The 12,557-nt window shown below is 36.8% G+C and overlaps 1 protein-coding gene across 5 annotated transcripts in view; it reads right to left on the reverse strand.

Moving 5' to 3' along the window:
• The window catches only part of LOC145686440 (sal-like protein 3), a 298,297-nt gene extending 297,148 nt beyond the window's left edge, over nucleotides 1-1,149 (reverse strand). For 2 of the 5 annotated variants that reach the window (XM_081759762.1, XM_081759745.1), the window contains exon 1: nucleotides 231-1,145. In XM_081759762.1, the coding sequence (XP_081615888.1) occupies nucleotides 231-306 (76 nt within the window). In that variant the 5' untranslated portion in view covers nucleotides 307-1,145. Of the gene's footprint in view, nucleotides 1-230 lie in introns of all 5 variants that reach the window. The other 3 variants (XM_081759754.1, XM_081759780.1, XM_081759771.1) reach the window with 3 other exon arrangements.
• Between the last annotated feature and the right edge of the window lie 11,408 nt (nucleotides 1,150-12,557).

The following is a 12,557-nucleotide window of genomic DNA, read 5'->3' on the forward strand; positions in this document are numbered from 1 at the left end:
TGACCTCAAAGAGACAACATAATATCTTGTGATTTCAACTATAAAATATTGTTGTGGGCGGACAAGGGGTGACTGTTGTTCTCAAGACACTCATTTCCGCATACAGAGAAAAGGGGGCGGAAGGTTTGTTTTCTGTGGGTAGCATGATATGGGCAAACGAAAAGGGAAAAAAAAATGATATTGACACACCAATCAAATACTTAACAATTTGTTGCGAGAGGAGTACTTACCATTTTGTAGAGAGCTTGTGATTCCATCTTCAGACTCCAAGTGCCGAATCGGCCGTGCTTGTTTCCTCCGGGACATGATCTTCAATTCTTCCTCGATGCTGATGATAATGGTGATGATGATCAATTATCAATTATCTTCCGGCCGCCGGTCCTTGTCCGATTTTTTGTTGTTATTGTTTATATGTATATAAATAATAATAATCATAAAACTTCCAAAAAAATCTTTTTGAGACGCCGTCTTTGAGTCGCCGCCTTTACTTCCCGATCGCCGCGGTCGAAATGACAAACTTGGACGCCGTAAGCTTTCAAAATTTCTTCTGCTGAATTCCCCCCCGGTGGCCGTTCCTTCCCCTTAATTTATCCACATAGTTGCCCACTGCGCAGGTCACTATTTATGATTATCAATATTGGAAGCTGATTATGATAATTCCATTCAGCAGCCAGCGCCTTCGCGATTGGTGTTCGCCACGCCGCTGCCGGCATAAATATGGATATTATAGAAACGTGAAGCGAGAGAGACACACACTCACTGGGTGATGCTTTGTGTATGTGTATGTATGTATATGTGTGTATGTGTGTGTGCTTTTCGAGTAGTCTTTTGCGGGGACACAACCGCGCCTGCTTCTACTGCCAGTTAGTCTGTTGTGAGCGCCCTCTCTCTCTCTCACTCCCTCTCTGCTACCTAGACCTACGGCCGCTCCGCTACCGAACCCCGCCGACCCGCGCTCCGATTATACTTGGTTATGAGAGAGCGCGTCAAATAATGTATAGATAGCACGTTCGTGGGACGGGCTCCGGCAATACACTCGGCATCTTTCGGCAACATTCGGAGCACAGAGAGAGAATCCTCGGTTCGGTTACTAGCTAACCCGCCGAGCCGAGGGAGAAAGCGAAAGAGAGAGAGCGAGAGCCAACAACAGACGAAACGATATATATCGGGAGAATGAGTGGGGAGCTTGGTGCTTATAGGTGGTAACTCCCTTATCGTCCGCTAGGAAGCATCACAGTGCTTACTTTGTGCTCAATTCGTTTTCATTTTTTCTAAGTCCTTGCCTTTTTTCTTTTTCCCCTTTTGGCTTGTTCAATATTCGCTTAACTTCAACTTGATGTTTTTTCATCGTTGTCTTCTTTGCGTACGTACCACTTTCGTGTTTGTTTTTGATTTTTTTTTTAAATTTTATTTTCCCCTTCAACCTGAGTAAAGCGCTCACTATAATTGTCGAGAATGAGATGTAATCTACGTTTTTGTTTTAAAAATGCATTTATATCTCGTTTTGTTTCAGGAAATACTGCGATGTTTCATATAAATAAGTAAGTAAACTTTATCAACTATATAATGATAATAATGATAATAATAATAATAATAATAATAATAATAATAATAATAATAATAATAATAATAATAATAATAATAATAATAAATACAAAGGTTCATAGTCACAGAAACGAAAGAATGCTATTGGATTGTATCAATTGTCAAACCAATACAGCCTGCCTTTGTACTTCACTTCCAAAAAATATTGAAGAGGATATTACCGGTATCTTCCTGTCTTCTTGCAGGCCTACCCAAAGAAATTTTAGATATTTTCCAACTAGATAGAACTCTATACACAATTCGTGAATTTTCTATACGAATGGCATTACCTAACCCATCTTTTAGGCGTCTTGATCTATCAAGTGGATCCATGGGAGGGCAGAGAGTGCGATTGCCCCTCTAAAGGTTATCTTTTTCTTCTAAGCCCAGTTTGTGATGCGATATACAAAGAGCCACATGTTGCCTTGCAATTAATACGAGTTTAATAGGGTTCGCCTACCATAGCTACAGATGTTAATATCGTTGTAAGGCTTAAAAAAAAAAAAAACAAAAAAAAAAAAAAACACGTATCTCTATCATTCAAGCACTCTATATATACACGGTAGATGATACAACTTTCACCTACTCGAAGTACGGGACGGAGCTTCCATTCCTTTTAAAAGCGCAGCTTGCATACTAGTTTTTTTTTTCTTCAATTGTGCAGAATTATACCCTGCTATACACACAGGGGCGTCATTTCAGACTTCGCTTGAGGGGGGCAAGAGCATCACCGACGTAAGACTTTCATGTACTGTACTAGTATATTAGTAGACAATCGATTAAAGTATATGTATTCCTCAAACTCTTGGGGGGGGCAATTGCCCCCTCCTGCCCACCCTAAATGACGCTCCTGTATACACACAAATGAAAACACGAGAAATTCCGTTCCTCCACTTTATTTGGGGAACTTCGAGCGACAGAGCATCACATTACGATTAATTAGCTCTTTCAGTGCATAATGGAATCAAGTCCACTTTTTTTTTTTTTTGTTTTTGTTATTTTGGACCTATTTCGTCTTTAACATTTCTATCTAAAACTACGTTATAGACCTGCGTTGTCAAAAGAAACAGCCAAAAGATAGTTCTGGAAATTTCGATTTCCATGACGCTCTTCGCAGTAGGCGACCAATCACAGCAAAGGTGGACGATATTCTGGCAAAAGTCGAGCAAGACTGGCATGTAAGCAGTCATAAGATGGCCAATGACCTCAGACTTTCATCACGAAACAGTGTTAGACAATTTGGATAAAAATTGGCTACACAAAGAAGGTCGACGTTTGGATGCCACACATGATCTGACTCAAAAATATTTATTTACTCGATCGCATTTCTACCAGCGAATCTCTATTGAAATGCAACGAACTCGAGCTATTTCCGAAGCGGTTGATCACGACTGATGAAAAGTGAATAGCATGTGGCAACAAGGTGCGGGAAAGATCGTGATTGACGCGAGGAACAGCTCAATATTCTATGGCATCGTGGTGTGTGTTTGATGTGGTTGGAAGGGCATCTTGGCATAATGAGTTGCTGACGCCAGACCGAACGATAGATTCGGACCTATATTGTCGACAATTAGCACGAGTGCACCTAGCAATTCAAAAGAAACGATCAGAAGTTATCAATAAAGAGACTGTTGTATGCTACGTTCACATCGCCAGACTGCATACATCTTTAACAGCCCGTCAGAAATTGAAAGAACTTGATTGGGAGGTTTTATTCCATCCACCGTATAGACCGGACCTGGTGTCATCATCCTATCGTTTATTTCGGTCTTTACAGAAGTCTGTGTATGGTGTTAAGTTAGTTTCAAAAGAGGCCTGTAAGAACCATGTGTCACAATTTTTTTTTTTTACCAAAAATAACAGAAGTTCTGCAGCGACACGATTATGGTGTTACTGGAACTATGGCAGAAGGACATCAAACAAAATGGTGCACATTTGGGTTTATAATGTTATTTTCAAATCTCAGTAAATATATTCTTCATTTTGACCTCCAAAGGCTCAATGCTTTTTAGACAACCTGAAATAATAATAATAGTAATAGCAATCTCTCGTGACTGTTTGTTAACGGTAGCATTTTCACTATTGCTGTGAGGGAACGGGTTCCATTTCCAAATGATAGCACAAGATTTTGGATCTTTCTTATCGTCATTTAGATGTTTCTGAAGCGTCTAAGTGATTTTGTGCTACTGAGTAGAAGTGACTTCAAGAGAAATCCATTCGGGAACTCACGGTAATGACTTTCTTAATTGTTAAGGGATCTGATTTACCAAAATTCTTTAATATATTTACCCTGTTTGTCCGTGTATTCTGGCCGACCGTCCGGGAGACACAAAATCTCAAGAAATATTTGATATATCACCAACAATTTTGGCCAGGATGTACCGGTAGAGGGTTAAAAGTTAGGAATCGAGTGTGTATGGAGATGATCCAACCAGATAATAGGAAGATATATTCCTAATGCGGCTATTACAGACAAACTGTCCCTTAGTAATATGCAACCCAACTGTACCTAGAGTCGGGTTGGTTGCATACCATTCAGTTACTTTCAATATTTAAACCAAACTCCTTCACGTGGTGTGCATGTGACACTTCTATTTGCTACTTGTTATCAGAGTTCCAGATACAGCCTGGAAAGCCAGTAACATATAAATGTCAACAACAACAACAACAACAACAACAAATCAATTAAAAATAACATTCCAGCATAAGTAGCATTCCTTTGGTTGAATTAAGTGGAAGTTCTGAAAAACGTCATTCAGGATGGCCGTCCACCAGCTTGAAACTTGAAAATTGTAAACAAACAACATCAATAATTAATCTACACTTGATGACTTTTATAAAATGGAGCAGACCTATACTATTTTCGAGTACTAAAAGAAGGTTTTCGAAAATTTCTATATCTTTTTAACTAACTCAGAGAGGACTTGGAGCATGCATACTAGAAATGACCAGGAATTTTACCTGGGAATTGGGATCTAATATTTTTTCTACCGTTCTTGGTTGCAAGAAAGCTTCTTCGTTTTGTATGTTAGCTATGGCTCAACTTTGATAAAAGCTATTTACAGGTGACTTCGAGGCGGAGATAGGGGTGAAGGATCGAATTAATCGAAGTAGGGGCAAGATTTTGTGGTCGGGTATCGGAAACGCCTATAATTTTATTGCCATAATGGTTATAAGGATTTACTTACCGTTTTCGGCTGCAAGACATTAGCTCAATTAAAACCCAGTTAAAAATTCATTTACAAGTTATTTCTGTAGTTTATATAACTTAGGAGATGGAGAAGTTATAGATAAGCTGCGGAGTTCTACAGAAACAAAATATTGTGTCTGATGACGTTCTACAGATATAAATGACACAAATATTATATGCTACAGATTTTGGTCGAACTGTTACAGTATAGCAATATAACATTTATTGCTCGAAGACATGAGTCATAAGCAGCGATCTTAAAATCATGAGAGGGTTTCTTTTCTAATTAACTAGGCCACTCTATGGCCTATGGAATCCGGAGGTTCAATGCCGCGTTCAGAAAAGCTCTCCACTGACTTCTATCCTTGGCCAACTGGTTCCACTTTCTACTTTGTATTCCTATTTTTGCGAGATCCATCTTAATATTGTCCTCCCATCTGCGTCTAGATCTTTCTAATGGTCATTTTCCAATTGGTCTTCCAGTTAAGACTTTGGAAGCGTTCCTACCTTCTTCCATTCTGGCTGCATGACCTGAGCACCTGAACCTTCTAGACTTGATAACCCTTACAAAATTTGGTAAACAATATAAATTATTCAGTATCTTATTATGAAGTTACAGTCACTCCTCATTTCCGTTCCACTTTGGTCCGAATATTCGTTTCAGGATTTTATTCTCAAATACTTTCAGTCTATGTTCTTCTCTCAGAGTAAGCGACCATGTTTCGCAACCATATAGGACAACAGGCATGATTATCATTTTATATATTTTAAGCTTCAAATTCTTCGACAGAATTCAGCGACGAGAAACGATTTTCAATTGAATAACAACACGAATTCCCTGCCTTCAATTGGCATATAATTTCTTCTTGAATATGGTTTTAGAATCGCTGTCTACGAACATTACGATATCGTCCACTTCCAGTGCATGTATTATCTATTCATGAACATTTATTTTTAGCCTGTGTGTATCCTTGACTTCTTCCATTGTTTCTACAATGTAGAGATTAAACAAATTTGCAACCTTGAATTTTTATTATCCTCTCGCTCTCTCTCTCGCCTTCTATTTCAACTATTGCTTTATGTTTTTTGTGCAAGATATATATTTTTCTCTCCTTATAGTTTACTCTTGATTACTTTAGAATTTTGAATATTTTATTCCATTCTACACTATCAAATGCTTTCCCCAAGTCCACAAATATTTCCCCCGTCTTAAGTTTTCTTCTATCGATCCTCTTAATGTAAGTGATGCTTCCCATGTTCCATTTTTTTTTCTGTAAGCAAACCGTCCATCTGCTATCTTTGATTCCAATCTTTAAGCAAGTATCAGTAAACTTATCATTCTGTGATTCTCGCATTTTTCAGCATTTTTCTGCTTTTGATATTGTCACTATCTTGCTCTTTCAGAGAAGTCTGGAGGCATATGTTCTTCTCCATAACTGTTGTTAATTAACTCATACAATCTGTCCTGAACTTCATGTCCCGCACTTTCTAACATTTCTGCTGTTGTGTACGTACATCATCTCATCTGGACCTTTTCCATGGTTTAAGTCTTGTAATGCTTTGTTGTACTTGTATTGAGTATGATGTTTCCTCTTGCCTCTTCTTCTATTCTGCTTGTCGCTTCCATAGACCCTTTCTAAATATTCCTCCGCGTTTTCACTTTATCTCCAACTTCAGCCATAGACCTTTCTTCTTTATCTTCTAGTGCATTAGTCTTTGGTATCTCTGATTTGAAGTTCTTAATGTTCTTATAAGCCAAATCTACTCTTCCTATGTTCATTCCCTTTCCAATTCTTTACATTGTTGTCTTATCCATTCCTCTTTAACAAGTCTGCAATTTCGAAGAATCTAATTTCTTATTCTTTATACTGGTCCTTACCCTGATTGCTGTTGATATTCTTCAATTCCTTTCTTTCATTCATTAATTTCAGATTTTTCTTGGTAATTCATCCTTTCCTTGCTATTTTTTCTTCGTGACCTAATATTTCATTCATGGTAGTAGTCTACTAAGTAGAGCAGTTTTCATGAATGACCTTTCATGGACCTTCGTTAGTTCTTGTGCTACCTTATCTATTGTTTTCTTCACGGGACTTTTTTGAATCTGCTTGCTCTTCAGCTTGGCATTACCAAGTCTTCCGTTTTTCTATTTTTCACTCCAGCTTCTTAAATTTCAACTCACTCTTTATCATCACTAAGTTGTGGTCACTGTTCACATTCGCTTCGGATAACTTCCATAATTCTTGATTTAGTTTCTGAACCTTTCCTTAATAAGTATGTATGTAATATATCTAGTTTTTTTTTATGATCTGGTATTTTCCAGATATAAATCCTGCGCTTATATTTATTGAACAAAGAATTTGCTGCTACTAGCCTGTTCTTCGTACAAAATTCAATTAAGTTTTCTCCTCCTTCGGTGCGCTGTCCTAGTTTGTTTTTTCATACTGTTTCCTCAATGTCTTCTCCTACTATCGCATTCCAATCTCCTACAGGAATAAAATTTTCTTCCTCTTTTACGACTTTCATGACGTTTTCAATATTTTCATAATTAAGGCTCGGATTTCTACGATATATTATATTTTTATCCAGGCATCTTTTTACTGTCTAATTAAATATAAACAAATTTCTAATTCTTGGGAACACGAAATTACGGTTTTTATAGGTCATATAAATGCATATTTAAACCACATTTTAGCTTTATTCATATTTGGACCTAAAGTAATACAAAAGCATAATTTTGGTCATATTTTAGATGTGTTTCATTTATTGTTTAGAAATATATTTGCCAGTATTGCCACCCACGTTATTTAGAAATGCTTTCATAGAAATATTTGCCCTGTGTAACAGAATTTGAATGAACATACAGTGTGAAGATATCAAAATAGTTGACCTAGCATAGTATCAATTACTTTGAAAAGAGAAATCACCACATCAGCCTCTGATTGTTTCTCTCTCTCTTCCTTCTTTCCTGCAAACGTGCCTGCATCTAGTTTTATTTTTGCATATTGCTGGGTAGAAACTTCTAAATACACACACGATATCAAAGTAGTACTGCCAAAATACTGTTAATCTACATTGAGCAAGATTGGAGATTTGACCTTGGCAGAATTTTCTACCGAGCCACTTTTTGAAATAATCTTCGGTACTTAAAAATAAGATCCGTCTTTTTTGGGAGGGGGGTACGGTGGCTCAGTGGTAGAGCGTTCACCTCCGGTGCTTGGGGTCCCTGGTTCGATCCCAGCTCGCGCCGTGTGGATTTTGTGGTGGATAAACATCGTGCTCGTGGGTTTTCTCGGGGTTCTCCCGCTTTCTTCATTCCGCCATTTCACTCATATCTCATCATCACCGTCTCCTTTAACCTAATCGGCATAACCGTGGGACGTAAAACTTAAAGATTTCATTTCATTTTTTTTTCGTCTTTTTTAAAAATTATTATTACTTTCGAGCGATGATTGGAAAGGAGAAAGCATGGTGGTCGTGGAAAGAAACTGAATTCGGGATTTCAACTGATTTTCACGTTTCATGGCCCCTACACACCGAAGAAGTAAGCTCGTTCTGATGTACGTTCGCCTATAAGCCATACCGTTCGATGTATCTGCACCAAATTTTAAACTTTTTTTTAAAAAATGGAAACCTGCGGAGAGGTTTAACTAATTTTCTTCCTAACAAGTAAAAATAAGAGCAATTTACTGAAGGGTGAAAAAAAATCATCATCATAGTTATTCTGCCATTATTGGGAGGTAACTTGCCGCAACTGAGAAGATTCCATGCTCTACGGTCTTGTGCTAACCTCTTCCTATTCAAGTACGAATTTTCTGATTTGATATCCTCCATTAATTATATTTTTCTTCACCCCGTCCCTCTCTCTCCTGCCAACATATCCTCTAGCATGTCCCTCATGATATGTTTTCTTCTTAGCCAAGTCCCAACCACTTTCTTTTCCTCTTCTTAATAATGTATAAAATTGTTGTTTCCTGCCTTACTATTTCTAACACCCTCTCATTCGTTTTCCACTTGACCAAGCTAATTCTTTCAATTCTTCTCCACATTCACATTTCAAAAGTTTCCAGTCGTTTTTAATCATTTTTGCGTATTGTCCAGATTTCTGACCCACACAGTACAATACTCCACCGGAAGGAAGCATTTTATAAGTTTTTTTTTTAACTCTTTATTCAAGATCCTACAAAATAGTATTTTCTTCTTCCTAAAAATTTCTTTCGGCATTCCTATCCTTGCTTTTATTTCACATTCACACTTCATATCACAACTAGTAATACTACTCAGATATCGAAAACTAGTCCCTGTTCTATTTTCTTCCCTCCTACTTCTATTTTTGACACGGACCGCTTTGTTTTAATCATTATGCCTTTTGTCTTTCTAACATTAATTTTCTTATTCTCATATTCTTCACAGTCCTTCCTTTAAAAAAAAAACTGCTTTAATGCTTTTGTTGATTTTAATAAATCAACATTTCATTAACAACTCTATAATATAGCATTAGGCGTTTCTCTGGGAAAATCCAAAAGAGGTAATTTACTACTGCGAATGAGTTATTCTCGGACGATTTTATCAAACTACTCAAGCAAATTTGTTCATATTTCATAAATAAACGTTTCATTAATAAACCCACTATATGCTATAAATAATTTTTCGTCATAAAATTACAAATTATCATTTACTCTTAAAGGTGAGTTTTTCTCTGTTGATTTTCTTAAATACGACTCAGGCATTTTTTTTTTTCATATTTCATAAGTAAATGTTCTCTTAACAAATCTCAATGAACACGAAAAGCTAGTAAAAAAGTGAAAAATGAAATCTTTAAGTTTTGCGTCGCACGGTTATGCCAGTTAGGCTAAAAGAGACGGTGATTATGAGAAATGAAGGAAATGATGGAATGCAGAAAGTGGGAGGAAACGGATGAACCCAAAGAAAACCCACGCACACGGTGTTTGTCCATCACAAAGCTTACTTGACGCGAGCTAGGATCGAACCGACAATCCCATGGACCAGAGGCGAGCGCTCTACCGCTCTTTTTTTTTTAAAGTTAACTGATTCACCGAACGTGCCCCATTAACTTGTTTAACTAGTTATTACTAGGTTTCTACTTATTTTACTCGCTTTTTACTCGTTTAAGTCGCTTTCCCAATAACTTACAACGACGGGGACAGGAACACAGAAACATCGAGGACAGTTAAAATTCCAAAGGCTCTCCCACCGAGAATGGAACACGGGACCCCGTACACCAAAGGCGCACGTGCCAGCCACTAGACCAGCTGGGAGGGCTATCACTGAGCCACCGCGCCTACCCCTGAAAAACTAGTGGAATATCAGTTAGAAAGTGGGTTCTTACAGGTGAACGGTAGCAGGAAATCATCACAGTGTCTTTCCCAGGAACAAGAGCATGGAAATGGTGATTTTAAAACTCAATTCTTAGAATTTAAATATGAAATGTTATTATTATTATTATTATTATTATTATTATTATTATTATTATTATTATTATTATTATTATTATTATTATTATTATTATTATTATAGTGCACTTTAATAATGCGAACTTTATACTATCTAACCTACCTATGTACTCTCACAAATAAAACAAATACAGTATGATTTAATAACGTTATTATTACTACTATTACTAATGAAAATAATGTACGTCTAAATTAATACCACTTCTAAAGTGAGGGGTTCCTGGTTTGATCTCCGATCGTGTGAGCTTCTGCTGGGCATCTCGACGAGGTTTTCTCGACGAGGATCTTTATCTTTCAACATGTTTTTCTTATGTAACCATTTACTTAAATTAATCACCCGCCTCCTTCAGCTTGCAGGATATATCTGTTAGTCTTAAAACTACAGATTTCATTTGTCGGAACTATGTGCACCAAAGACGCTTGTGCTAGCTACTAGACCAGCAGGAACAACTAATAATCAATCAACCAGTCAACATTGTGAGTCCCATAATCATAGTTGACGGTCATTTTGACAAACAGTCGCTAGTTCCTAATTGCGTACCTCTTTAATTGCTCTTTATATTGGTAAATATCGACACATTTGTTCTCACCGTGTATGGAACAAGTAAACCCTGCAAGCAGAAAACCATTTGATCACGAAGATTCTCACCAGGATTGGATATAGGGGGTTTTAGCCCCAGGAAGTTGTTTTTTGTTTTACGAATAGAGTCGAGTGGTTAGTATGTGTGGTGCTAAGCTGAATTTCAGGTGAGGGAAATGCGTACTGAAGTTTTGGTATTGTTCCATTTATGTGAGACTTTTGGCAAACTATCACTCAATACTTATGAGGAACAACTAGGGATGCGCACGAGACAACATTTGAGGCTGTCTCGTCTCGAAAATGAACTAACTGTAAAAGTGATGTCTCGACTCGAAAAATGTATATTTCTCCATTGGAAGAGCTGTGACTCGACTCGAATTTTGTCAGGAAAATTCTGTCTCGACTCGTCTCGTGCTCATTCCTAGGAACGACTTCTAATTTAGAGTAAAAACCCTGAAATAATAGAGATTAGTTATTGTGATGTCCTTGGATTATTAATCTAAAAGTCGTCTTATTGGATTCTGACGGGAGGCACGGTGGTTTAGTGGTAGAACGCTTAGGTCTGGTGCGTGGGGTGCCTTGTTCGAATCCGTATAAGTTTGTGGTGGACAAACTTGGAATACTCCAGTTTCCTTTCACATTATCATTCCACCAATTATTCCAGCATCATTCACTTGCTTTAATCATCGTCTTCCTTAGCCTAAAGGGTATAATAATGGAACGTTAAACTCGAATAATTAACTTCATTTAATTTTTTACGAAATTAAAAGTCGTCTCACTGGTTTCTAGAAGCTAGAACAGCGTTTCCCAACCGGTGTGCCGTGAATGGGCCGCTGGTGTGCCGCGAGGAATCGAAACAAAATTATTAATTTTATAGTAATCAAATTGTAAAACGTAGGGGAAAATGTATATTTGTATTTCACATTACTATGAACCTCCACTATGAATACACAAATTTTAAGTTTCACACCGGGTTACTGTTCTGTACATTTCTAATGTTGAAAAAAGTATTTGTTATCATTGTTATGACGATTATTGCTTCTTTATTGTTGCAAACTATTTCGTAACTTGAAAATTTAAAATATCGATAAATCCTTTCGACAAATTACCTATATTTGAGTTTTAAAAGTAAAAGAGATTTGTTTGTTCGTTCGTTATTTAGTGATCTTCCTTCTTAGTAAAATGTTGGATACAGTTTTTAAAAAGAAAGCGTATTTTTAAAAATCTGAGTCCAATATTTCATTGCAATTGTTTTCTATTTTTAAATTAGAATGAAAAATAAGCATAATGATTTACCACGGGGGAAAAAACAGTGATAGAGCTTTATTCTCTGTGAGAAGATCAATAATCACAGAAAAAATATCACTGTGTTTTATATTTACAAATAATAATATCTATAAGTGTGCCGCGAGAATCCAAGTAACACCCGTAGTGTGCCACAAGTTGAAAAAGGTTGGGAAACGCTGAGCTAGAGCGTAATACCTAGGAGAGGATTTTCGGAGATTTTTTTTTTTTTTTTTTTTTTTGTATGTGTACAGTGGAAACCCTTGGAGAAGTCATTGTTAAAATATGTTTTTGTAACTTAATTTTGGATTAACTTTACTGTTTCTCCCTTGTCATGCAAATTACTTCAGGTTTATTAATATTGTCTTAAGTTCTGTATTCAGTACTTTCATTAAAACTTATTTTAACATTTTTTTTTGTGATACCTTCTATTGAAAATGATCTATTC

Source organism: Thermobia domestica, chromosome 1 (assembly GCF_964235325.1).
Source record: "Thermobia domestica chromosome 1, izTheDome1.hap1.1, whole genome shotgun sequence".
NCBI lineage: Eukaryota > Metazoa > Arthropoda > Insecta > Zygentoma > Lepismatidae > Thermobia > Thermobia domestica.